Source organism: Artibeus jamaicensis, unplaced genomic scaffold (genome assembly GCF_021234435.1).
Source record: "Artibeus jamaicensis isolate MK-2021 breed Jamaican fruit bat unplaced genomic scaffold, CSHL_Jam_final contig_477, whole genome shotgun sequence".
In the NCBI taxonomy this organism is placed as follows: domain Eukaryota; kingdom Metazoa; phylum Chordata; class Mammalia; order Chiroptera; family Phyllostomidae; genus Artibeus; species Artibeus jamaicensis.
This window is the reverse complement of record NW_026521854.1, coordinates 5,761,811-5,789,069: the sequence shown is the minus strand read 5'-3', so window position 1 is coordinate 5,789,069 and position 27,259 is coordinate 5,761,811. Positions and strand designations below refer to the sequence as shown.

Sequence of the window (27,259 nt, the reverse complement as noted above, 5' to 3'; positions counted from 1 at the left end):
TTTTTTCATAAGGCTTTAGATTTCCATGTGCCCTCAATGCAAGACCCTTGTTTTACAGCAAGCTTGGCTTTATAGCTATCATTTATTTTTTCAAAATACCTCTCCCAGTTGCACTCTTCTCTACATTCCCATGCCAATCCCTGTGATTCAATATCAGGTTATAGATAGGACAGTCGAGGAGAAAAACACGCGATGAGCTCCGTGACGGAGGCGTGGCCAGCATGCTCTGCAGGTGGGCTGTAGGAGCACCATCACGCCAGCCGGAGCCCTCCCTGCTCACCTAGACAGTTCCTGACTGCTCTCTCAGTGTCTCTTTTGCCTTCTGCCCCAGTTCATGATTTGCCCAACAAACAAGATGTCTTTTTAAAGCCTAATCGGGTCACATTAGCTTTTTATAAAACTCTCTAATCACACTAAGAATAAAATTCAAACCTCTATTCAGAGCTTCCAAGGCCCTATGGACCTGGACCACCCTCTCCTCTACTGCTTTCTACTTAGCTTAATCCTTTCTAGCCGCTACTTTCCTTCTGACTCAGGACTTTTCCACTTACTTTTCTACACATCTCCTGGAACTTCCCATGACTCTTTCTCTCTGCATTTTAGGTCTCAGATGGCTGAGAGGGGCATTCCCTGACCATACCATCTAAAATCTTCTATCCTGATCACTCTTACCCCTTATCCTGTTTGTTATTTTTCATTACACTTGTCTGTACCAGGCATTTGATTAATGTTGTTTTCTGACTTTTCCCCTCTTTTAAGTGCTGTGAGGACAGGGACTTTGTATAGCTCCAGAACACATAATCAGTTGTTCAAATATTTGTTCAATAAATGTTAGGGTTAATACTTTGCATATGCATTACAGACCAGAACTAATTCCTGGTCATAGAGTAAAAAGTTAAAGAAAAAAATTTAAAAAGTAAACATCTTGAGCCCTGGCCAGATAGCTCAGTTGGTTAGAGCCTCATCCTGATAGGCCAAGGTTGCGGGTTTGATCCCTGGTCAGGGAACATACAAGAATCAGAGAGTGAATAATTAAGAGGAACAAAATGATGTTTCTTTCTCTCAAATCAATAAATAAAAAATTTTAAAAAGGTGTAATGATAGCTAACAGTCTGATATCTGAAATTTACCTATTAGTGTGAAAAATTAGCATGAGAAGGGCAGATTTATAATTTTTATAAAAAGGATGTCATACATTGTATTTGGAAAAAATCTGTGCAAACATGTTAAAAGATTGAAAAAACATACATTATTAAATTCAAAGTAGAAATATTTGTCATATACACTCATATAATATATAGAACTTTTCTAAGGATAGGTTAAGTTTCTAACAATGAAATAGTTCAGTCTGATACCACCAAATTACTCTTCTAGACAGCATACCAATTATACTTTTAGCAATAATATGTGAAAATTCTTGTTTCCTTAATCTCGCTAACTTTGGACATTGGTTAAAAATTGTAGTCAGTCTCATGAATCAAAACAAAATGGTTTTGATTTCTTCTATCTTCCTTTTCTTTGATTATAAGATATACTAAATGATGTTCAATCTCACTCAAAATTGCATCAGTGGTGTGGTTCGGAAGGGTGAGATGCACCTAAAGCAGACTTTATGCAACTGAATAATTCTCACTTCATCTGTAACATACAGCCATGGTATACATTTCAAATCCTAATATTTTCACCCATGCAAAAATTTTATTGGTCTTCATTAAGCATCTATCTTCCCATTGTAACATAATGGTCTTCTAATGGCCAGGCACAGTGGATACTTAGAGTGCTCCTGGAACTTGCCTTCCCTTTGTTTTTTGGCATTATACAATAACCCCTCGATACATTCTCTTCTTTTTGCTTCTAGGATGTGCGGTCTGGGTTCTCAATAACTCTAGTATCAGTCCAAGTTTGATTGCAGTATACTCTTCTTTTGTTCATATCCTGATCTTAGTCATTCCTTAAAAGTTGATTTTTCACATTTTCCCACAACACACACACACTCTTTTTTAGTCTCTTTTATTTTCATATGACCAACATGATGACAAATTTTGATCTCAGTTCAGGCCAGATATCATCTCCTGAGATATTTATCTGTAGAGTCCAGTAGAAATCTCACTTTGAGTATTCCACAGGAAACTTAACAGACCCCCAAATAATTAGTTTTTCTCTTTTCCTCCTCCACCACCAGCAGTGTTCACCACTTCCTTCACTATAATCCCTCAGTCACTCAGGCCCAAGCCTGAGTTGTCACTGCACACAGCCAGCTGTTTATTCTAGCTAGTTCTGACTCTTAGTTTTCAAATACATTCCACTTTGTTCTTCACAGTGCTACCACTGCCCTATAACAGTCCAATATATGGTTTTTGAATGATAGATGAGTGAATGAATTGAACAGGAAGATAGTAAAAGAAACGATGGCACATAGCACCCTATTTTAATGATCACCAGAATAGGTTTTATGAAACCATTTAAAAATATATGTTTTATTTATTATGTTCTTACAGTTGTCTCAATTTTTGTGCCTTTGCCCCCCCCTCCATCCAGCATGCCCCACTCCCTCAGGCAATCCTCACACCATTGTTCATGTCCATGGGTCATGTGTGTAAGTTCTTTGGCTTCCTCATTTCCTATACTGTAATTTACATCCCCATGGTTATTCTGTAACTACCTATTTGTACTTCTTCATTGCTTTCGTTTTTCAAAGTGTGTTTTTAGACCTTGAGTTCATTCAGTGTCTTGAAGTGCCATTATAAAGTGGACATCACTTGACCTTTTCTTGTGTGCTCTTGCCTCTTTCCCCCTCCGTCCCATTTCCCTCACTCCCTCCCTTACATACGTCCCTTTTTCCTCACTTCCTCTCTTTCTCCCTCAAATGTGTTGCTTTTCTCTCTGGATACCTCTTCCTCTTCAGCTTCCGAGACCACAGCCACGGTCCCTCCCTCCCTGCCTCCCTCCCAGCACTCTGGTCAGCTCCCTGCAGCAGGCGCGCAGGCTCAGTCCCGCCTACTCTGCTGTCGAGTCACGAGGAAGCCGCGGAGGGGGCGGGGCGAGGTCGAGGCACCGCAGCGCGCAGGGGCGGAGCCGGGTGAGCGGGCTGCCCCCGCTTATATCTACGCCTGCGCGGCGCTGCTGCGGGGCCAGTCGGGACGGAGGAGACAAGATGGCGCTGCGGGCTATGCGGGGGATCGTGAACGGGGCCGCACCCGAACTACCCGTGCCCACCAGTGGGCCAGTGGTGGGATCTCGGGAGCAGGCGCTGGCAGTGAGCCGGAACTACCTCTCCCAGCCTCGCCTCAGTGAGTATCAGAGGGCAGGATGGAGAGGGCAGGATGGATCCTGTCTTGGCTCTTTAGCCCAGCCCCTTGCTCCTACTCACCTGCTTAGCCAGCGGCCGGGGGGGTGGGGTGGGGGATGAATTATTTACTTTTGCCTTTCGTGTCTTCCTGTACCCTCACCCGCAGGCCTCTTGCTAGAAGGAGATTAGGGTGTACCTTATATTGCCGTGAGGGAAAGAGCACCAGCGGGAACTTTTCCAGGGGTTGGTGGGCTCCTTCCGTTTCCAACTTCCCTCGGCCGGAGCATTCTCTGGCACTAGCTTCCTGTCCGTTCCTCGGGAAGGCCGCTTCTTGTCATTCCAGCCTTCATCTTCGCCTGACCTCATTTGGATGTTTAGTGGTCGAGGGAACGGCCCCTCCCTATCTGCTCTCAGTAGCTTGGACCTCAGGGCAGCTCTTGCCGCGGGCGAAGGTGTAAGTGTCGTCGCTGACGTGGTCCGGCCTTTCGGGGATGGAGGGCTGCCCGTAGGCAGAGGGAAATGTTGGGTGGAGGGGCTGTTCCACAGCAGGACAACTAGGTATCAGGGAACGCTAGAGCTGAAAAGTACCCCGCAGGTTATCTAGTCTAATCCTCTCATTTTACAGTGACGAGCCTAAGGTTCCTGGAGGGACTTGCCAGGCTCTAGACACCTCTTTATTGGCAGAGCAGGAACTAAAATTCCAGGTCTCTTAATTCTTGCCGGGCCTTTTTCTACCATTGCCTGTTCATTTACTGACCAGTTAACCTAACTTGGTTGAATGCAAGGCTGTCTTGGGGAAACCAAGCATCTTTGCTCACATAGCATGATTTATGCAAAGCATATGCATAGGCATATTCATTGTAATTATAAAAAGGCCTTAAAAAACCAGGTTTAAGTGAACTGCTCAAGAAATGGCTCTTTATTATGAAACAGTACAGTTGTGTAGCATCAGACCTCTTCACAGCCTTCTTAGGAACTGGGGATGCGCCCTGGAAGTAGACTCAAAACTTGGGAAAGCACCAGATGTTTCTTTCTGGTGCTTCAGGTGGCAGAACCAAATATATTTGCACTGGTTAATTGCCAGAGTGCCTCTTTGTGGGTGGCTCATTGGTTAAAAAGAATTTCAGATGAAGGGTTTCTCTCCTGCCTGACTAATCCCATCCTGATCTGTTACTGGGTCATGTGACAGCACTGCAGGGCGAGGAGAGGAAAACACACTTGATTCTATGGTTTGTTGAGATGTGCTTTTTACACTGGGAATTATCTGAATTACAGAATGCCAACGGGGGGGGGGGGTTGTAAGCTGATAGAAATGTTTCAGGAAATTGACAGATGTTGCATTTTATATTGACTTTAACAATAAATTTATACCGAACAAGTACAGATTTGCTTGTGAATTGCATCTGTGTGTTTTGCTTTGGGTAGAACAGATAGACCTCAGTAGTGTTTCTCAGAAAAGATTGTAAGGGTGCAGTAGTTAGTTTTCAGTAATTATTCACTCAGTGTCAATTCAGAGAGTATCAGAAATGAAATAACATTTTTTAGAGAGTTCTCCATGATTAAGGTTGTAAACCCTCAGGAAGATGAGTATGGTATCTCTGTGTGCCTAGCCAGTGACTAAAGAACTTCCCTAGATGAGATTCCTTCTGACAGAATCATTGCAACATAATGCTTAAAACTGAACCTTTAGAGGTCAGGAATCCTTTCTGTATACTCAGTGCCTCCCACATTGCTTGACACACAGAAGTACTGTGTCTTATAATTTGTTGTATAACTTGCATTTAAACCCGTTGTTCTAGGCCCTGGCTGGTATAGCTCAGTGGATTGAGTGTGGGCTGTGAACCAAAGTGTCACGAGTTCAATTCACAGTCAAGGTACATGCCTGGGTTGTGGGCCAGGTCCCCAGTGGGGGCGATGTGAGAGGCAATCACACACTGATATTTCTCCCTCCCTTCCCCTCTCTCTAAAAATAAATAAATAAAACCTTTTAAAAAATAAACCCCTTGTTCTAATAGTTTAGTGGATAGATTCTTAATGTGAATGGAATCAGAGTAGGGGGTTGGGATACTTGACTCAGTTGAGTTCCCCTTTGTTGAGTTACTCTGAAAGGCATAACTGATGTCATACTTAGGCTAACAGCTAACTGCATTTGCAGAATATCATTTTCCCCCCTGCATTGCCAAATTCTTGATTCTAGTTAACAATATTAGTTGCTGAGAGGTTAATAAATATTGATTAACCTCTTAACTTTTCTAATTAAAGATTGATGATGCTGTCTTGGGCAGTTATATTACAGTTATTTAATGTGTGCTGTTTAATATCAGCAGTTCACTGTACAGATTGGATCCTATTTTAAAACAACTTCAGGGTTATGGGGCTGTTAAGAACTGGAAAATGGGATGTGTAGGCTTAATATAATCTTGAGCACTTTAATTGAATTCCTAAAGTCACAAGGAAAGGAAAATTGGTTTTCTTTTAAACTTTGAGCAAGGTTCAGTAATATACATAGAGCTTTGGACACTATACATTTTGAATTAGATAATCTCCATCGTTCTTGAGACCCTAGGTTAAGTAACCTTATGTTTCTTACATCATAAAGCTGAGCGAGCCCCAGAAAAGTCAGATACAGGGGTCGTCGGCCTGCCTTTTCCTAGAGCCTCTCCCTCGGTGCCCACTGCTCTCTGTGTCTCCTGCTCAGGGTGTGGGTATCTACTCCTCTTGCACAACGGAAGATGATTGCTGTGGCTTTTTGTTTTGCTAATGAGGCGGAGGTTGAAGGATTAGATCTCTTGTGCAATGGCTGCCAAATTTTCTCTAAAAATTTCACAATCATTAAGTGGTGTTAGTAGTATTGAACAATCTTATATCCTGCAGGAGGAAGAGGATGTCATCTGACAAGATACATGGCTTCTTAAAAACCTTTGTAGATTTTAGTTTTAAATGTTACTCCATAAATATGTATTGTCTGCTTGGTAGTTCGCAGTCAGAGATGTGCCTTGTCGGTTGTGGAATGTGTTTGGCATATAATGTAAATGCGCGCCTGCTGTGTTGCCACAAGTTCTGATCATCCCCTGCAGATTCGAGTTCTCCTTCATTTGGAACATTTCTGGAGAGGAATGGTTGTTATTTTGGTAAATAGTAGCATAATCTGTGAATGGTTTTTTAGTTTGGCAGCCTTACTCTCTAAGCCTTTATCTTTGCCTTGGGCTGTTCATGGTAATGGTGAGGAAGGCTGACTAAATATCCTGAGAGATAAAAGGTGGTGTTTGATAACATTTTCTCCGGTAGGTTTGTCTTTGCAAGTAGTTTTATTATTATGGAAAAGAGCTATAGTTTGTATATAAACTGTTTTTAGTATATATTCATTGTCGCAAGTTCTCAGAACTGTGTCATCCCCATATTTCTTTAATTATTCTGGAAACTGGGTTGAGAAATATTGTAGGGTCATAGGGTACCAACTTGAGAATTAGGGGGAAACAACCCAAAAAACAAAACCACTTCCCATCCTGGCTTTCCTACTTAGTAGTAACAGATTTCTCAGAGCCTTGGAGCCTTAGTTTAAGTGCAGAATGGGTATATCAGCCTTGCCTGCCTACCACCGTCATGGGGAACTGAAATAAAATAATCTCTCTAAAGATGCTCTGCAGAAGTGTGGTACACTCACCAAATTTTTGTTTGGTGATTTTTTTAATTTAGTTTGGGTTACAACACTTAATAGGTTAGTTTGTCAGTTTAATTTAAACCAGGCATGTTGCTTAACCTCTGATTTGTATCTAAAGTAGTCTCCTCCTGTTTTTCATGTTTTCCAATGAGGCAAAACTGCTGAAGCATCTCCATTAGCATCTTTCCTCTATTTAAACTCTCTAGTTGCTACACTTCATTGAAGAAAGATAGTTTTGCAGTAATGACAAAACATGGACACAAAGGGAATCACTGTCCTGTGCATTAAATAGTGAAAATAACTTATTTTTTGTAGCTACACATGCAGACTAATGGCATCATTTTGAGTGGCGTAGCTGTGGACAAATGCAAGTGTGCCAGACTACAAAGTGACTAGTGCAGTGCTAGCGTTTGAGCTGCGGTGCAGAGGTAAAGAACAAGCGGCTCTGGAGCCCGACTCTGTAAGTGCAGGTCCTCAGGCACATTACTGAATTTCTGAGAATCAGTTTTCTCTTCTAAAACTTGGGGTGATATTTGTTACTCACAGACCTGTTATGGATATCAAATAAGGATTTCTGACAAGTGCTTATGAAATGTGTATTGGTAGTATTGACATTAATGAAGTCAAATGGTTACTTACTGGCTTTTTCGAAGGCTACCTAGGATGTACCCTACAGCATAGGGAATAATCCATAATACTGTGCCAGGTTGGTACTGGAGATATGGGGGGGCACTTTGCAAGGTACATGATTGTCTGTCATCTAACCACTGTGCTGTACACCTGAGACTAACACAATATAATGTTGAATGTAAACCATAATTGAAAAATAAAATTTACATTAGAATTTTTTTAAAGGCTACATATGTTATTACAAATGGAGAGACTTTTTTTGATGCAGCAGAACCGTGTCTTGTGTAGAAGTCAGCTGTATTCACTGTTTCCAGGAATAGCAGTGACTAGGGTTTCTTTTTCTTGGTCATGCTTTTGCTCGTGACTGGCAAAACTTTGTAATTTTGAATGTGTTGGATTTAAGCATGAGATTCTGAAACGTCTTTGTATTCAGAGGACGTGCAAATCTTTTCTAAAAAGTAAGGAGGCTTTCAGAACCTGAAAGATTTTATCGATGTTACTTTGCCTATTATCCATCTAAACAGTGGAGTGGATTTTCATAAAAGCTGCAGAAAATAGGACAATTGGGGTCTTTCTAGTAATTTTTGAGGAATGGCTCATTCTTTACCGTCCATTCAAGTAACTTTTTAAATTTGTGACTTGCCCTTTGTCTGTAGTTACAAACAAAAGTCAGTGGGGGGCCTCTGATGAGATAGTTACAATTACAGAGGTCTTGTAGCACACGTTTGCTGTCGGGATTGAAATGTGTGGAAGCCAGGGGCCCTGGCAGTGCTTGCCTGCCCTGTCCCCATGTTCCTACCTGCGCGTTGCTTTTGGGCTGGAGAAATTGTGTCTCTGACTCAGGGGTTCTGGAACCCCTGGAGTGGAGAGGCTGGTCTCTAAACGGTTTCCTCATACTTGGGAGTCTGCGTCTGTGCCAGCAATGTCAGCCTGAGACTCCGTGAGAAATCAAGCAAGTGAAAAGTTGCCACTTGGTTGACAGCTTCTTAGAAATTACTTTAGGACTTGTAGTAAGCTTTTTTTTTATACACTCATGTTATTTTTTTAACTGTTCTGATTATGAAGTTGAGTTAATTCCGATACCGTAATTACTCTCTTGAGTGTTCTGTTTTATACCTAGTCACCATTGTACTTGACAAGTGGTGGGAGGTGTGAGGTGGGGCGGGCCGGCTCCTGCAGGGGTTAGCTGCCTTACAGACCCGCACTTCACTCCTGGGCCCTAATTTTCAGGGGAAAATAGATGTCTCTAAGCTCACAGTAACATTGGACTCTTTTTTTTCCTTTCAAAGAATACTTATCTCATTTGACCCTCTGGCCTTTCATTTCCTTGCCTACTCCCTCCTTCATAAAGCAGTTTTCTCAGTTTCTAAGATTCCATGCAGCGATAGCCTTTACCTTAACAGACTGCATTTTCTCAGATTTCCTTTGTGAGTGTTGTCAGTTCTGCTTCAGTTAGGTATTCCCTTCCCTTTCCTTGCCCACTTTGGTAAGTGCCACTTCCTCTGTAAAGCTTTCCTGTTCTCTTCAAGGCCAGAAGGACTGCTAGGTTCTTCCTTTGCTCCCACGCCCTCCACACATCTGTTAGAAGAGCCCCCAGCTACCCCTTCTCCATACGAAACTGAGCTCCGAGGGAAATCTTTTCCTCTGCCCCTTTTTTGTCATTGTATCCAGGGTCCTTAGAACATCATGACTTACTTAAAACATCATAGGATTCGGGTGGTTTTGGCTGCGTGTGGGCAGATTATGAAAGGCTCAGTCATATCTAATACATTCAACAAAAAGTGTGGTAACTGTTCAAGTGCTCCATATTGTAACAGGGTGATAAAGTGGAGAGGGGTTTTTGTGTGATCCCAGGGAGATATTTGAGGCTGTTGTCCTGTTTGACTAAAGCTGACTCTTCTGTTTTTTTCCAGCGTACAAGACAGTATCTGGAGTCAATGGTCCACTCGTGATCTTAGATCATGTTAAGGTAATACGCCACCATCGTCGTTTAGCCATTTATGAAGTTACAAATGGGGCATTAAGCCCTCTTTACATATACTTTAAATTTTACGTCAGGACTCTTCAGCCGTCTCTTGGTCTGGATGTCAGTGCTCTGTAGGAGACAAGTTTTAGATCAAAAGTCAGAAGACTGGATTCTGGTACTGGATCTACTGTGGGTTCTGTTAGTGACCTGGGGTCCCTTGTCTGCAGAATTAAAAAAAAATTTGTCACTCCTACCTCCCATGTCTGTTAGGGGGAAAAACCATAACATTTATGTGTATATTTTGTAACCTGTAGAATGTTGTATAGACATATGGTATCATGCATGATATATGATACATGACTCTTACAGATACAGATATATGGCTCTTTTCATAGACTGCCATGTGTTATAATTACTTGTTACATTTTTTTGTCTTGACTAAAATTTTAAGGTCTGTGAATGAATAAACAATGCTACTTTTTATCTTTGAGGGCTTTACACTAATATTCAAATATTGAATAAATAAACACATTGTCTCAATAGAAACTAAACCCCTAAAGCAATGTATAGTTTCTACTTTTTCAGTTTGCTTTACTTTAGTTACATGCTGTTTTAGCCACACATGTATATGAAAATTATAAACACATTAGTGTTACCTTAGAAAAAGAGGCATAGAATATAGTCTGTAATTGAATATCCTGGGCAAAGTCTGCCAGAGTTCTGTGATAAATATCTCTAGAGAAAGTAATTTCTCTAATATGCTCTCCAGAACAGTAATGCTGCGTCCATTGTCGTAATGGATTAGGGCGAAAGGCACACAGTTACTTGTTTGTTGAGGAAAGTAATGGTAGAAGTGTGTTGGCATGTGACCTCTCCAGAAGCAGAAAATAAGTGGAAAAACAACTCTTGAAGTACATTGTCTCTTCAGCTTTATATTATCTCAGTGAGGTAATGTTTCTGTGCATAACAAGGTACCTATACAAATGAGTCTCAAGGTTCACAGCTAGTGTACCTCCCAGCCACAGTCTCATGCTAGTCTGCAGTTGAGTCACAGCCGCGGTGTGTGGCATCCCGGTTGTACAAGGGCTGGGCAGATGCCCAGTAGTGCTTTGTGAAAGAGCCATCACGTCCATTTTTTTGAGGAAGTATAGGAAGCTTTATTTGTGTCTTTCTCTTTCTCTTCTGTATTCTTTAATAGATAAGATTTTGGGTTCATTTTTTGAATGTGAAACTTTTATATTAGTAAATATATTATTGAAAAGTTTAAAAATATTCATTCATGTTTCCACTATGTCAAGTGCTGAACTCAGCCCAGAAAATAAGACGTGAACAGTGGGCATGGCCTCCCTGCAGTGAGCACAGCACAGTGGGGAAGCAGGTATAACACAGGCACAGAAATGTCTGATTGTTTAGCGCTGTCGGGGGGTAAGGGCAGGGTACTGAAAGAGTTGATGATGAGAAGGACTTAGAAAATGTCTTTGCGGAAGTCATTTTAAGAGAGCAGAGAAAGTCTCATTGAATGTTCAGGGTGTGGAGCTCCAGCCGAGGAAGAGCTGATAAATTTTATGTAGTTTTACAAATGGCTTTATACCACCAGATTTAGAGTGATTGTTTTGTTTTCAGTTCTTGGCTTTTGTTTTTAACTTAAAGCATACACGTAGGATGAAGGAAAACAGATACCTTTATACAAATTGCATCAGAATAGAGCAAAACGGAGACTGCTGCCCAGCGCATCTCAGTGAAGTGAGCACACCTTTGACTCCCACACTAGACAAAGGGTACTACAGGAAAAGAAAGTGGTAGCTATTTTCACTTATAAACACAGGTTCAAAAATTCTTAATAAATATACATGTAGTGGATGTTAGCAAAAATAACTATGCAAAAAATAAACACACTTATGACAAATTAGAGTTTATCCCAGTAATTAATACAAAGTATTTTTTAATACTTGATATTAGAAACATATCAGTATAATTCAGCTTATTCATGGATTAAACTAGAAAAAGCTTATGCTTTTCTCAATAAATACAGAAAAAGTAGCTGGTAAAATTACTTATTTTTTAAATACGATTTTTTTAATCTTGGAAATTAAAAAAATTGGGGGGAAATAAGGACTTGGTCAAATTTTTAACCTCTTAAGGGATACCCACCGCAGCCTCCAGCAAACTGCGCACGTAAGGAGAGACTTGAAACATTCCCATTTACATCAGGAGCAAGGCGAAGAGTCCTGTTGTCCCCACCACTGTCCATCCTCGAGCTCAGAACCCAGCTGACCTGGGGGAAAAGAAATTAGGGAGTCAAAGGATTGGGAAGAAGAAGGCACAGCTAGTCATCATTTCTTGGTGATGTCAGCCAAACAGAAAACCCACATCATGCAGCGGACAAACTGTTAGAAACAAGGTGTAAAGCAGAGTTGCTGGATGCAAGATCAGTCTGCAGAAATCAGTAGTATTCTGTGTGCCAGCTAACTAATTAGAATAATTAGTACCTGTTTACAGAAAACCACAAAACTTTGTTTAAAGACATAAAACTTAAAATAAGTATAGATTCCGTGTTCATGAACGACAGACTAGAAGGGTGTTGGTTCTCCCCCGGTAACATCAGAGACAGAGTGACGAGTAGTGAAGATTTGGGGCAGGAGGAGGCAGGGGTGTCGGTGGGGAAAACGGAGAACGCCCCTCACACGGAGAACTGGGCGTGGTGCCTGGTAAAGGCTGCCTTGCGAGTCTGGGGAGCATGTTGTGCTACTCAGTTAATATTATTGGGCATTTGGCTTCCTGTACTAAAAAGAATAAGAATGAGAAAAGTAAAATTACTTACCAAAAGTAAATCCAGATGGATTAAACACCTGAACATAAAACAACCTATTTTAGAAGATAGTACAAAAGACCACTTTAGTGACTTCAGTTTGGAAAGTTTTTCTCAGCAAGACACAAAAGGCACAAATCATAAAGGACAAGTTATTTTATTACATAAAAAGTTTTAAAATTTCAAGTGATAAGATCCCATAAACAAATTTTAAAGACAAGAAACAGGCTGGAAACAGATATTTGCAAAAAAATTAGTATCCAGAATCTACAAAACTCCTAAAAATAAAAAGCAGATTCTGTTGAAAAGTGAGGAGAAGCTATTAATGAGCCAGTCATAGCAGATGAAGTCTGAGTTGCCAGTGAGCGTGAAAAGATGGCCCAGTGTTAGTAGAATCGAAAATACAAAGTGGAAAGATGCTATTTTTTACTTTATCAAATAGTAAAAATTAATGCTTAATACTAGTTATATAAGCTGGCAGAGATGTAGGGAAAAGATACTTTTGTATACTGCCCGGGAGACTGTAAGTTAATAGTTCGTTTGGAGAGGAGTTTGGCAGGAAATGGGCGCAGCCTGTGGGGAGCACATGCGGAAGCGTTCACTGCAGCAGGTTTGCTGCAGTGCAGATTTGGGATGGCCTTGAACTCCGTTTTTTTTCACTACAGTCTGTTCTAACATTAATTTCAAGATGCCCATATATTCGGATGCTAGCATGTCCAAAATCAAGTCACAATCAATAGTCTGTCATAGCTTAATTGGCAGATGTTTGCCTTCACATCACACAGAATAGTGGTGCATCTTCTAATAGATTATGTTGATAAAATAAGGTAAATATTACATGACCAATCCAAAACATAAGGTTACATTAAATAAAAAGTTGCAGGATGATAGTTTTAGTGTGTTGCGTTTGTATAAGTAGAACCACACTATATTGTTAGAAACGTGAATTTGAAATGTTATGAATGGATTAAAGGAGTACGTATCTGGTTAGGAGATTTAGACTGGGGTGGGTATGTGTTTATTGTAATAGTCATTTTATTATCTAGTTGTATTCTGTCCTCCTGCCCCCAAAACATACAGGCGATCACACACACAGCCCTGGTCACACACACAGCAGACTGTAGGTCTGAGTAGGGGGAACACGGTTGTTTCTGAGTTCTGTACCTTTCTGTAGTCTTGAAACTATACATGGAAGGAGAAATTTTAATTACTGCATTTTCATGGATTTAAGACCCTTCTTAAAAAGAATAAGAATGAGAAACCTTATAGAATGAGTAGTTCTGTACCTTATGTTGGTTTGCCAGTGTATATACCAGTGATGAGCACTTGAAGGACTTGAACTACTTCAGGATGTCATAAACTCTGGAGTGCACCTTTGTGTGTGAGGAAAGTGGTGGGATCACATACGGGTACACACTGTGATCGAGTTAGAGAGTGTGTAGTGTTTGGGGAAGGTTTTAACCCTAAATCCTAACTTTAACCTCTGACCCTATAGTTAATTTCTAATTTTTTATTTTTCCTAGTTTCCCAGATATGCTGAGATTGTTCATTTGACATTACCAGATGGCACAAAGAGAAGTGGGCAGGTTCTAGAAGTTAGTGGTTCCAAAGCAGTGGTTCAGGTAAGCGTCATTTTCAAAACCTGGTCAGCTCTACTTTTCCTAATCACAGAAATATAAGGAACATCATGTGTTCCTTCTCATCATCATTGAATAAGTGTATCTTTAGAGATTGATTACTGGTTGTGGGGGGAGAATTATTTTTGCATCTTTTCATGCCAAATGTCAGCCACTTGCCTGCTTTGTAGCCCAATAGCTCCACCGGTAAAGTGGCTTATTTTTTTAAATGGTTAAAATGAAGCAGATAATCATGTAGAAGGAGAGACGAAAAGCAGAGTTTGTAGCTTATGGGATAAAACCACAATGAGATCTGAGTCAGCTTCTTTAAATTATGTCCTGTACTTCCTAACTTTTAATGTAACCAATTTGCCAGTTTTCTCAAGTAACACATTCCCCCCAGATGTACTCTGGGGCAAGTGTCAGCACCATTCCTGTAAAGGGCTTTGTGGAGCCACCTAAGGGCTCTGGTGCATATTTTTTTTCTTTCTCTTTTTTAAAATTAATTCTTTAAAAATATAAACAAACATTTTGAGCTTGCTTACAGAATTTGATGTCCTGCAGGCATGATCCTTGTCAAGAGGCGTGTTCATGATATTAAAAATGGTGTACGTTTATGTACAATACTTGACGTTATAAGGGGTGACAAAAATTGAAATGCTGATGAGTTAAATTTCTTTACCCTTCTGATTACTTCTCTTTCTTGGTAGGTATTTGAAGGAACTTCAGGTATCGATGCCAAGAAGACATCCTGTGAGTTTACCGGGGATATTCTCCGAACACCAGTGTCTGAGGATATGCTTGGTAGGTGAATGTTGTTACTCATTCTGGGCAGAGATCTGTTTCCTTTCAACATGTTTCCATGAAGTCTTTTCAGAAATGATGAATATTGGTGCCCTTGTCCACTCGGTACTGTCTCACTGTTTTACAGGTCGGGTATTCAATGGGTCAGGGAAACCCATCGACAGAGGTCCGGCTGTCCTGGCTGAAGACTTCCTTGACATCATGGGTAAGGACCGTCAGTGGAGTTCTGTGTTTGGGGGAGGTGGCCTACATCCATCTAGCTTGTGTCTCTGCCACATAAAGAGTGATTTTTGTGATACTTTAATTATGGAACATGTGGCTATAATCAACATGTTCCATAATTAATTATTATTTAATACCTTTATTTTTCCTAGAGATCATCTTAAAATGTTATATAAAATACTTTAATATACTCTGGTTTCTCTTCAGATTGTATAAATCTTTTCACCTGTTGAAATATTTTAAGGTATTACTAGGATATTCCTGAAATGTGAATAGAAAAGCCATGGCTTTGAAATGAGGACTGCTCTCTTACTTACTACACCTTTATCCACTTTAGGAACTTGAGTTCTGCCACCATGTATTTCTTGGGTCTATGCAAGACTAGTGGAAAAAATTATTTAATCACTTTCAGAAATAACAGCTACTTTAAGAGTAGAAAGAAATGCTTTATATGGTTTAATCTTCACGTACAGACATGCGAAAATTTTCCCTTTTTGAACTGCATCAGGCCAGCCAATCAATCCTCAGTGTCGAATCTACCCAGAGGAGATGATTCAGACGGGCATTTCGGCCATCGATGGCATGAACAGCATTGCTCGGGGGCAGAAAATCCCTATCTTCTCTGCTGCTGGCTTACCGCACAATGAGGTAAGAGCTAGGACCTGTTTGGTGCACAGTTTAATGAGGAAGAATTTCTAAATGCTTCCCATTAATGGGAAACCAAAGTTTTCGGCACTAATCCCCACTGGTACTGTTTATACAATCCATTACATCGAACCTTTATCCACGTATGATCGCTGTCTTCTTGGTTACCCTTAGGAATCTTTGCAAAAATAAAAAATAGTTTTGTTGGGTAAAGTCCTTTAAAATTTACCAATTTTATCTGTAAGTATAATTTCAAAAAGTTCAGGATGAAAGTTATTTTGTTGTTAGATTTGTTATTTTAGATTTCAACCCAGTGCTTTTGTACTCATCAGATTGCAGCTCAGATCTGTCGCCAGGCTGGTTTGGTAAAGAAATCCAAAGATGTAGTGGACTACAGTGAGGAAAATTTTGCAATTGTATTTGCTGCTATGGGTGTAAGTAAAATTATTTTCTGGCTTCCTATCAAACATAAAATTAATTGCTTATGTTATTAGAGCAGTGTAGAAAATTACTCGGGTATCATTGAATTTATCTCTCCATGGAGAAATTGCAATTTGGCATTTTGGGTAAACTAAGGCACTTGACTATAAAATGTAAGAATATTTCTCTTTGTGCCCAAAGCAGGCTGTTTACGCTGTTGGCTTCTGTGAAAAATTTTTGAGTACTTAAAACTTTAAACAAAAGAATAGTGGAGACCTATAGCTTGGCCTTCATCAGAAACATATGTTGAGGATTTGTCTTCTGCTAGTACTGATGAAGTCATTACTATTTAGGTAAACATGGAAACTGCCCGGTTCTTCAAATCTGACTTTGAAGAAAATGGCTCCATGGACAATGTCTGCCTCTTTTTGAACTTGGCTAATGACCCTACGTAAGTAGAGAGAGCTATTTCTTTCTGTTCACCCAGGCTTCGGGTCAAAAATGTGACTAGGAGTAGGGAGGTTAAATGTTACAATAATGACAGCAACATGGGATTAAGAATGAGATAACTCTTTAAATTCCAGTTCTACTTTCTGGTGGTTATTTGTCTTTGAGCAAATCACTTAAGCTCTGAAGCTCAGTTTTCTCTTCCAGAAAAAGTGACAAATAGTGCTTGACTCACGGGCTTTTGTGCCTGTTAACTGAGATACTGCATCTAAGTTACCGTCTGTACCTGCGCACCGTCTGTACTCAGTGGTCCTCGCCTCTTACCTGAGCAGTTGGGCCCTGTTCCTCTTTGTTTTTCTCTTCTCTGTTTCGAGAGCTGTGTGGTTCTGAGAAGTTCTTTATAAAATAATTTAACTTTGTAGAAGTAAGTTTTATTATGTAAGTACCTAAAATAACTGCCCATTTAAGAACTTTAAAGTAATAATTGCTTTACCCTCCTCAGTTTACTTGAAGCTTTTAGAGGGAGACTGTACTATTATTTCCAGAATCTCATTTTCTTTTGTTTTTGGCCTGTTTGTTTGAGTAACTTAGGACTTAATGTTCCATTTCAGTATTGAACGAATTATCACTCCTCGCTTGGCTCTCACCACAGCTGAGTTTCTGGCCTATCAGTGTGAGAAGCATGTATTGGTTATCCTAACAGACATGAGTTCTTATGCTGAAGCACTTCGAGAGGTAACTTTTCTCTTCATTGAAATGGCTTAATTTTCAGGGTAATCTTGTCTCTTTGTAAGTTTTTACTTTCTTTAATCAAATTTTTAGAACTTCATTGCTCATATATTAGTAGAATACCTTAATTAATCAGAAAGGAAAATCCAGCTGGTTTTCTGTCACTTTAGTTGAAATGATTAGAAGAGATTTAAGGTATTGGCCTGTTTATCGTACCATCACTGTCTCCATGGAGTAAGACTTGACTCTGGAATGGAGTGAGTGATAACTGTTGCAAGCTGCTTACTCAGTTACTCTCACAGAAAGTTCTCTCTCTGTCCAGACTGTCAGTATTTAACCCTTTACCGAATTTCGTTTTTAATGATGTCAGCAAAAATAGAGGCCATATTCTGGCAGTGTCCTTCCCAGCACCTTTTCCTTCAGAAAACTCAGTGTTTACATAGGAACAATACTAAGATTCTAGAGTTATCACCCAGAAGTTTAGGGTGATTTTTTTCTAATGCAAGTTACTGAAATTTTGAATAAGTTACTCTTTTAAGCATATAATAAGGAGAAAGACTTCTGAAGAGACAGGCTGCGCAGCTTCTTAAAATTCCCTGAGACCCACACCTCACCCTGCTGCCATGCTGGACGGTGGAGGACACCCCTCTCCCCACCTCGGTCGCAGTCCAGTCCTTTTCTAAAATCAGCAAAAATGAGTTACTGGAGAAGTGGAATAAAAAATACATAATTTACAAGCCTAGATTTTTTTATTAGCCTGAACAGATGTTGAAATTGTTAAGTTGCCATTAAAGTTTTCTAAGTGCAGCTCTTGTTTTCTGTATTTCCGCATTGCATGTTGATAAAGCTGCTGTTCAGAACATGCTTAGAGTGCCACCGAGGTAGCACCCTGTGGGGAGGTGCTCAGGTAGCACGCACGCACCCCTGGCCTTCATGCTTTGGGTTTTTAGTGGTTATAGATTGATAGGTACTCCTTCTAGTCTGCATGTCTCTGAGAGACCGTTAATATTCATATTTTGTGTAGCGAATAGACTCCTGGCTCTGTGATTTTGAGAAGTTTCTTACTTGACCTTTGGTTATAATTAGGATATTGGCATCAATACATTACCTTCCTCACAGGGTGGTTGTGAGGGTTAAGTAATGAGTGTAAAATACATCAGGTGCTTTCTGGTATGGATCTTCTTCCCTTTGACATTTTCAGGTTTAGCTTACATAAACATGGCAAGATCCATGGCATGAAATAAATCTTGTGAACTAAGGAGTTCTTGTAGTTTTAAAATTAACTTCCTTTGATTTATAAAATTGCAAGCACATTTTCTTCTAGCAAGCTATTTGAAGATTTGCATTATGGCAACATGATTTTAGCAAAAAAGGGGGAAAAAAAACAAACTTGCATTTCCCATTGTCAGCATTTTTGTTGCAGGGTAATTTGAATTTGTGTTGCTAGATTTTTGTAAATGAAGTCTTAGAATATTTAAATGAAAAAGATAATATTCCAAGTTTGTAATTTGACGTGTTCAAACAGAGCTTTCCTTTCCATGTTCTGCTGTGTGATCTTTCCCTCCTGGGCTTACCGTCAGGTTTCAGCTGCCAGGGAGGAGGTTCCTGGTCGACGAGGTTTCCCAGGTTACATGTACACAGATTTAGCCACAATATACGAACGCGCCGGTCGAGTGGAAGGTAGAAACGGCTCTATTACTCAGATCCCTATTCTCACCATGCCCAATGATGGTAAGTGTTTGTTTTTGGATGATGGCAGCCCTGCTTCTTGTAGGGGCTTTGATTTCAAGAGAGAAGACTGTCTATCTTGATGAGTTAAAACTCTTATGAGAGTTTATCCTTCAGGAGTTCACATTAGTGAAATATACCCAAGTAAAAGTTTTCATTTGAAAACTGCTCATAATTATCATTATCCTTTTGTGGAAGAAAAAAAAAACAATTTTCTTTATAATTTGAATTTAAAATTTTTATTTACTTGTTACTGTTGAGTGCCTGTGGTTTGCAGGACGCTGGTCTAAATAATGAGGAATTTTTTAAAAAAATGTATGGTTTCTACCTAACATAAGTTTTTCAGTCTAATTGGATATTTTTTATGTATGTGCACAAAAAATATAAAGTAGCATAACTCTTGAATGAAAATCACAAACATTAAGTGCCATAAGACAATAGAGATAGTCCTGGCTGGTGTGGCTCAGTGGATTGAGCTCTGGCCCACCAACCAAAGCATCGCAGGTTCTATTCTAATTCCCAGTCAGGGCACATGCCTGGGTTGCTGCCAAAGTCCCCAGTAGAGGGCGCATGAGAGGCAACCACACACTGATGTTTCTCTCCCTTTCTTTCTCCCTCCCTTTCCCTCTGTCTAGAAATAAATCAAATCTTAAAAAAAAATAGGCTTTGGAGACAGATGATCACCAATGGCTGGTTAAAGGTGGCTGTCTTTGACTATGTGCACGGAAGCCCACAGCACAAGGCCTGTCTGTGTGTGTGCTCAGCGTGGCTCCGGAAGCAAAGCTGTTGGCCTTTTAGTCCTTATCTAAGATTTTGTAAAGCACTTTTACGAGATATTTTCCAGAAACAGTAATAACTCACTGTATTTGAGGACCGTTCTGAGTGCTTTATAAATATTGACTCATTTGATTCCCGTAGTGACTTTGAGACAGAGTTGTTAACCTGAGGCACAGGGAGGTAAGTATCTGTCAAGGTCAGGAAGTGAGAGCTTTAGAACACAGGCTGAGTTCATCATTCACACCACCTGGTACACTGTACTGCCTTTGATTTGAAAGTCATTTGTTTGAGAAAGTAGCTACAAAGTTACTTCGTGTAATTTAGCAGACTAAGAAATGTGCCCATTTGTATGACCTTTTCAGTGCTGCCTGCATCGTGGTGGTTTACTTGTCTAGCAGCTCATGTTGAAGTTTATGAGCTAGGAATATTCTCTTATTTGGAATAAGAGAGTTCCTGGGAATATCCCTGTGTTCTCTAGGAATATTCGCCAGTGGAATATACATCCATAGGGAACTGGAAATACACATCCTTCTGCAAGGGAACTTTGTATTTAAGATGGAATTTTGAAAAATCTTTTTGAAAGAGGTCACATAACTATGAGAAATAGTACTTTTTAAAATACATATTTTATTTATTTTTAGAGAGAGGGGAAGGGAGGGAGAAAGAGGGAAACATCAGTGTGTGGTTGCCTCTTGAGCACCTTCTACTGGGGACCTGGCCCTCAACCCAGGCATGTGCCCTGACTGGGAATCAAACAAGAGACCCTTTGGTTCATGGGCTGGCACTCAATCCACTGCGCCACACCAGCTAGGGCAGATATAGTCCTTTTTATACTGCAGCTAATTTACCCTATGTACCAACATATGTTTATGCTGCAAACAAAACTGTTTAATAACCTCTAGCCACATTTGGTAGTTTAAATTCTAGAGTTAATTAAAATTAGATAAATTTGAAAAACCATAAAGTTTTTCAGTTATGTTAGCCACATTTTTATTGTGCGCAGTAGCCACATTTGGCTAGTTGCTACCATGTTGTACAGCGTAAGTATAGTACTTTTCCATCGTCAGAGAAGATTACTTTATATAGTGCCATTTTAGGTAGTGCTGTAGGTGATGCAGATGGACATCCTCTGGGTTTGTTTACATGAGATGGACAACTTTAACTGATGTCAGATGTCTTCTTCTGGTAGATATCACTCACCCCATCCCTGACTTGACCGGATATATCACCGAGGGGCAGATCTATGTGGACAGGCAGCTGCACAACAGACAGGTATGTGCCATGCGAGCAGTGCTAGAAAGCTCACAAGTCTGCTCTTCAGTAACTTGGACTTTGCTCTTAGGAATTTTTTTTTTTTAATATCAACTTAAATTGATTTTGATGGGGCTGTAAACTTGTCATTTCTATATGTAGCAGATCCTTGAATAATGTTTAATTCAATGTCATTTTGTTATAAAGTTGATGAAATGCCATAGGAAGTTAACTTTTGTTTATATCAGTTACCCGGTGATAAAAATGGTTTTGTTATGTGCTGTTTCTCTTCAAGTCATAGAACCGATATAGTAATTGAGGACTTAACTACAAAATCCTGCTGTGAATAAGAGTGCTAGCATAAAGAATTAAATTTCAGCTTTTCTTTATTGTGCCTTAAAATGGAGTCACTTGTTTTAAAGAACTTTTCTGGATATTCTGTTCTACAGTGGTGTAATCTACCAATCTTGGTAGTGATACAAAAACAAATTTTTTTCCTGTTTTATTTTTTTATTGAGGAATAACCGATCTGTTAGTTTCAAGTGTACAACATAATCAATTCGGTATTTGTATACAGGGCAAAAGGATTACCACATAAGTCCAGTTAACATCCATCACCATAGTTACAATTTTTTTCCTTGTGGTGGGAAACGTGAAGGCCCCTCTCCTGGCTGCTGTGCAATGTGCAGTGCAGTTCTGTCCACACGGTCACTGTGCTGCGCGCTGCATCCCCTGACTTACTCGTTTTAGAACTGGAAATTCGCGCCTTTCCACCCTCTTCACCCATGTAGCTCACCTACCCCACTCTGTGCCTCAGGCAGCCAGCCACCGGTTAGTCTGTTCTGTATATTCATGAGCTCAGGGGTATTTTTGTTTGTTTGTTTTTAGATTCCACATATAAGTGAGGTCATAAGGTATCTGTCTTTTTCTGTTTGACTATTTCACTTAGCAGAATGCCCTCAAGGTCCACCCATGTTGTTGAAAATGACACAATTTCATTCTTTTTTATGGCCGAATAGTCAAAGACAGAATTTTTTATGGTTCTGTAACAGATCACCCTTTAGGTGGAATTATTGTTAATCTTTTTATTTTGTATGTGATTTCGAGTCAGTTCAGAAGATCAGTTAGATTTGATACTGTAGACAGGTACTGAGATTCAGATTTTCAATATAATCTCATACTGAGTATAGGTTTCACTTTTTTGATTTGATTCTTAAAAGAAATACTGTGCCATGAAGTATTTTGTACCAGGAAGTCATGTTCAAACTAATGTAGGAAACAATGCAGCAGTTTAATGTCATTTAAGGGATAGTAATGAGTTTTAAAATGCTTCTTTTCTACCAGTAAAGCTTGAATTTTGTGCTTAAATGTAATATCTTCCCCTCTCATTCTGCCCAAGATTTACCCACCTATTAATGTGCTGCCCTCACTGTCACGGTTAATGAAGTCTGCCATTGGGGAAGGTATGACCAGAAAGGACCATGCTGATGTCTCCAACCAGCTGGTACGTATATCTTCTTAAGGATGGCCTTTAAAAAAGTAAATACCTTTGGTCCGTTCTTTCTGCTGTCTTACACCTCTTATCTTTCTCCCATATCACTTTTTTCCCTGTCCATATACAATTTTATTATAGACTTCATATGAAATATAAAAAGTCATTAGGCCCTGGCTGGTGTGGCTCAGTGGATTGAGCACGGGCCTGTGAACCAAGGGGTTGCTGGTTCGATTCCCAGTCAGGGCACATGCCTGGGTTGCAGGCCAGGTCCTCAGTAGGGGGCATGTGAGAGGTAATCACACATACCTTAATAACAATTATGGGGCTTTCCTGAAAGGGTGCTCTAACATTTCTTGCTTAACATATTAAAGCAATTGCTGGAACTCTAAGGGATACTGCTTTATGTATTGTGTGGATTCCTTGGTTTCCATAATCTCATGAGACTGTGCGGCAGGCACAAATAAAGAAAAATGCTTTTAATTTTGAAGTAGAAATGGTACACCTGATATCACAAATATGGTTTTTTGTTGTTGTTGTTGTTAATGTTTTATTTATCTTTAGAGGGGAAGGGAGGGAGAGAGGGAGAGAAATAATCAATGTATGGTTGCCTCCCGTGTGTCCCCTGCTGGGAACTGGCCTGCAACCCAGGCATGTGCTCTGACTGGGAATCGAACCGTGGTTGCTTGGCTCCCAGGCCCGTGCTCAATCCACTGAGCTACGCCAGCCAGGGCACAAATATGTTTCTTGAATAGATCTTCCAGATGGAATACTCAGTGGTATGAGTTCTGATTTTCCAATGCTGTGAAAAATGTAAGCTCATGGACAGAGTAAGGAAGTGTGTTTTTGTAGTAATGTTTACTGCATAACTAAAGACTCCTTTCTGAATGAGACTGCTTCGTAATCAAGTCCTTCTGACATTTTCATGAGTTTTATTTATGTGAGTTGTGTCTGTCAGTAACATGCCTTTCCTTCTGTGGTCTCTGGGGAAGACAGCTAAAGCTACACGTGTGTGGCCTTGGTCTCTGTGAACACTGGTAAAATCTCCCTTCTGTCCTGTGAACCTTGTCCCCGCAGTACGCGTGCTACGCTATCGGTAAGGACGTGCAGGCCATGAAAGCCGTGGTCGGAGAAGAAGCCCTCACCTCGGACGACCTTCTTTACTTGGAATTTCTGCAGAAGTTTGAGAGGAACTTTATTGCTCAGGGTAAGATGCCTTTTTTCTTACAAATTTCAACAGCTTCATTTGTAGCTCTGAAGCTCTCTTTCCTAACTTGAGAGATTTCACATTGGTCTCTGTGTAGTTTTTCTTCTCATCAGAGAAGAGGGTCTCCCAGCTGCCTCAGACCTTGGTACTCAGCACTCTGGCTCCTCCCCCTCTGCCTTCCACCCTTATACCCAGTGATGTAGCTCCCGTTTAACTGTCTCCCCTCCTTACAGTTGCTTCCCTTGCCAGGGCTTCCTCCTTCCAGCCTCTCTGCAACCATCTCCTCTGGCTTTGGGGGTTTGGGACTTTTCTGACCCATCTGCCTTCATCTCCTTTTTTGATTTATCTTCCTGCTGCTTTATTGTTTGTGTTCCCAGAAGCTTAGTTGCTTGTTCTTTCCGTGCTTTCTTATCCCCAAGCTTTGGCTTTCCCCCTGTGCTGTTGCCTGAATTGCTGTGTATGATCCTTACCCTCTTTCCAAAGTCCTAATCCCACACCTTCACCTGGGCCCCGTTTGTGCCACCATCCCTGACGTTCAGCATGGTCAGCACCCAAGTGGTTCCCAGCTGACCACCTGCATAGCAGTTCCCTTTCAGTTTCCGTCTACCTCTGGCATGACCATTGTCCTGGTTAGCTCCAGCTCAGAGACTGGGCATTGTTCTCAAGTTCCTGGTGATGCTGAAGCTTCTGATCTCTGGCCACTCTCTGAGTTGGACCACACTTTGAGTCTTAAGACCTACTCCATGCCTTTGGCCTCGTCCTCCCTGGCCATTAGGGCCAGCTTTTTCACCAGTCTCCCCCATCCCTATGTGCCATTGCCAGGGTAGCTTTTATCGATTGTCCCTCTACTAAAAAGTCCATAATGGTTTCCATTCATTGTACCCACAGGTTTTCCAAGCTGTTTTGCTTGGTTTCTCTCCTGCCACTCCTGCTGATGCTGGTAGTGCTCTCCTGAGCTCAGCATGCTGAGACCGGGTGTGTTTGTTTTGGAACAGTGCAGGAAGCTACACACTTAGGGTCTGTGTACTTTTCTAGTTAGGTGACACATTTTTTATTAACATTAAAATTCCCTGAAATGCAAGGGTGTGTGTTTCATTTTTAAAGTAAAATTGAAGTTCTTCTGGTAGAGGAAAGAATCCAAACCTTCAGCCACTCTGATTTCTTGGTTAAGAAATTAGGTTTGTTTACATGAGAAGGATGGTTTATGCTATGTAAAAAAAGAATAATTTTGAAAACCACTGACCTATGCATGTGCTCAGGTGGCCTTTCAGGCTTTCTACGTGTCCGCAGTGGCCTCTGCTGCTGGGAAACACTTTTTGTCACTACCCTGTGGACACAACACTGGGTTGGTTTCCACTGCCCAAGGTGTTTAGATGCTACCCAGTTGTCGGAAAAGCTCCCCCCACCCACTGCACACACTAGACTTCCTGCCTGCTGTCTCCAGCCATGGGCCTCTCCCTTTCCTCTGCTTCCAGATGGTGCTTATGATCTGGGCCCTCATTTGCATATTCAGTCCCATCCTGTCTGGGGAGGCCTCGTGCTCCGCCCCTCTTCATACTCCATGCTCACTGGGCTGGTAGAATAACATCCTGAATGACACTGGTGTGTTGGAAGTTGTTTGCCAGTATTCATCCAATCTCAATTTTCTTACAAGGTCCTTATGAAAACCGCACTGTCTTTGAGACTTTGGACATTGGCTGGCAGCTGCTCCGAATTTTCCCCAAAGAAATGCTGAAGAGAATCCCTCAGAGCACCCTGAGTGAATTCTACCCACGGGACTCCGCAAAGCACTAGCTGCCACTCATCGCTGGCTCAGTACCTTTGTGACATACTGGTTCTGCTGTCCGTACCCTTTTGCGCCCCCCATCGCCACCTTTGTGTTGGAGTTTACCATGTTACCCTGTAATTAAGAACAGAATAGGTGACATCCTGTGCCAGTGTTGCTGTGTCTTAAACTGCTTACAGACTTTAAAATATCCCTGTTCAGAAATCCTGGATTTTCCATGCTTTGTTTAAAGTAGCTGCAGGGGTGGAGGTGAGGTTTCCTTACTGACGTGTGTATTTGTACATAGTGGTAGCCAGTTGCCCGATGGTGTCCTCAGTATTTGGGTGTTCAGACCTTCCCCTCCACCCCGTCTATCAGAATGTCGCTGTCGGAAGTTTCAGTGCCCTCATCTTCAGTGCCCCGGGTGGGGCCCCGGGTGGGGCGGGGCGGAAAGAAGCCTCCTCTCGGAGAGCCCTGAGCCCTCTCTCCTGGGCGTCACGTTCGCGGTGTCCGTGTGCCGCTGCTCTACCAGCCGGCCTGTACTGTCCGCCTGCTCTTCCCTTTCACGAGCAGAGTAGAAGAGGAGCCCCTCATCCTCTTCAGTACGCACAGCGGGGCCCCCTGGGTGACTGGCGGCCCTCCCTCGGAGGAGCACAGTCACTGGCGTTTGCACAGCTGGCGTCCATCTGGTAGTGGTGGACGCCTTGTCTTGATCCCTCCTGGGCTTTCGTGCAGAGGGATCCTAATGAAAATGACTAGTGTCATTGTTGTTTGGGAAGAGTTGGGGGTACAGTAAAGAAGAAGAACCTATACCCGTTCTACACGTGGACACACCAACAGTGGTGTGGTTTTCTGAAGTGTTCGCCGGGTGCTGAAGGCAGGGCGGCAGGAGAAAGCTCTGCTGTGTATGGATATTTTAAACTCTGTTAGGGAGCAGCCTTTGGGAAACCCCCGTATTTGGTCCTGCTTTCTGACCTATCTCTGCCTCTTCAGGGTCATCTTGTGGCACAAGTGATAGTGTTTAAAAGCTTTAGCCTTTTAATTCCTGCTCCTTCTGGCCCTGAGCTGTCTTCTCCGCACTCCACCGTGTCTCCTGCGTGCTGCTGTCTGTGTTCTTTGTTACTTGGGCGCAGTGGCGACTTCTCTGCATTCCATCCTTCAAGTTGTGTAAGGTTCTTCACATTTTTCTTGGAGTGTGTTGGGGGGATTTGGGGGGAGTCAGCATGATTATATTTTAATGTAGAAAATGTGACATCTGGATATAAAGTGGAAATAAATATTAAATTAATGGAAGTGATCTAAGGTGATTCTGTGTCTTCTAATCAGAAAAACAGCAGCAACGAGCAAGTGTATACAGTGACACAGGTCTTAGATGCACGGTTGGAGCATCATAACCAGTGTTGGGAGCCAGCCCTCTGGGTTACAAGGAGCATGGCCAGGCCGCCGTTTTTAGGCTCTTTGTGGCCCCTCTTCCAACAACACTGTAGTCTGATTTAGGGCTGAAAGTTGCTGCGGAGGTCTGTATCATTCTTTGCTTCAGATGTTTTCAGGGCCTCTGGGCCCATCTGCCACAGTGAAGGTGGGCATAGATAGAAAATGAAATACAGCTTGAAGCAAGCCAAAACTCACTTCAAATAAAGTTTTAAATAGCCCTGGCCGGTGTGGGAGCATCATCCCCTAAATCAAAAGGTTGTGGGTTCAATTCCCAGTCAGGGCGCTTACCTAGGGTACGGGTGGGTTTGGTGCCTGGTCAGGGCGCGTGTGAGAGGCAACCAGTCACTGTTTCTCACGTTGATGTCTC

The 27,259-nt window shown here is 41.4% G+C and overlaps 1 protein-coding gene across 1 annotated transcript; it reads left to right on the top strand.

Moving 5' to 3' along the window:
- The first annotated feature begins 3,116 nt into the window (after positions 1 to 3,116).
- On the top strand, positions 3,117 to 26,751 carry ATP6V1B2 (ATPase H+ transporting V1 subunit B2). The gene is made up of 14 exons (XM_037152694.2): positions 3,117 to 3,290; positions 9,494 to 9,549; positions 13,879 to 13,977; positions 14,682 to 14,775; positions 14,903 to 14,980; positions 15,506 to 15,645; positions 15,975 to 16,076; positions 16,416 to 16,513; positions 17,121 to 17,244; positions 18,819 to 18,969; positions 20,933 to 21,015; positions 22,394 to 22,498; positions 23,564 to 23,693; positions 25,348 to 26,751. Exons 1-14 carry the CDS (start codon positions 3,155 to 3,157, stop codon positions 25,485 to 25,487), a joined length of 1,536 nt encoding a protein of 511 aa, XP_037008589.1. The 5' UTR covers positions 3,117 to 3,154; the 3' UTR covers positions 25,488 to 26,751.
- Positions 26,752 to 27,259: the final 508 nt, after the last annotated feature.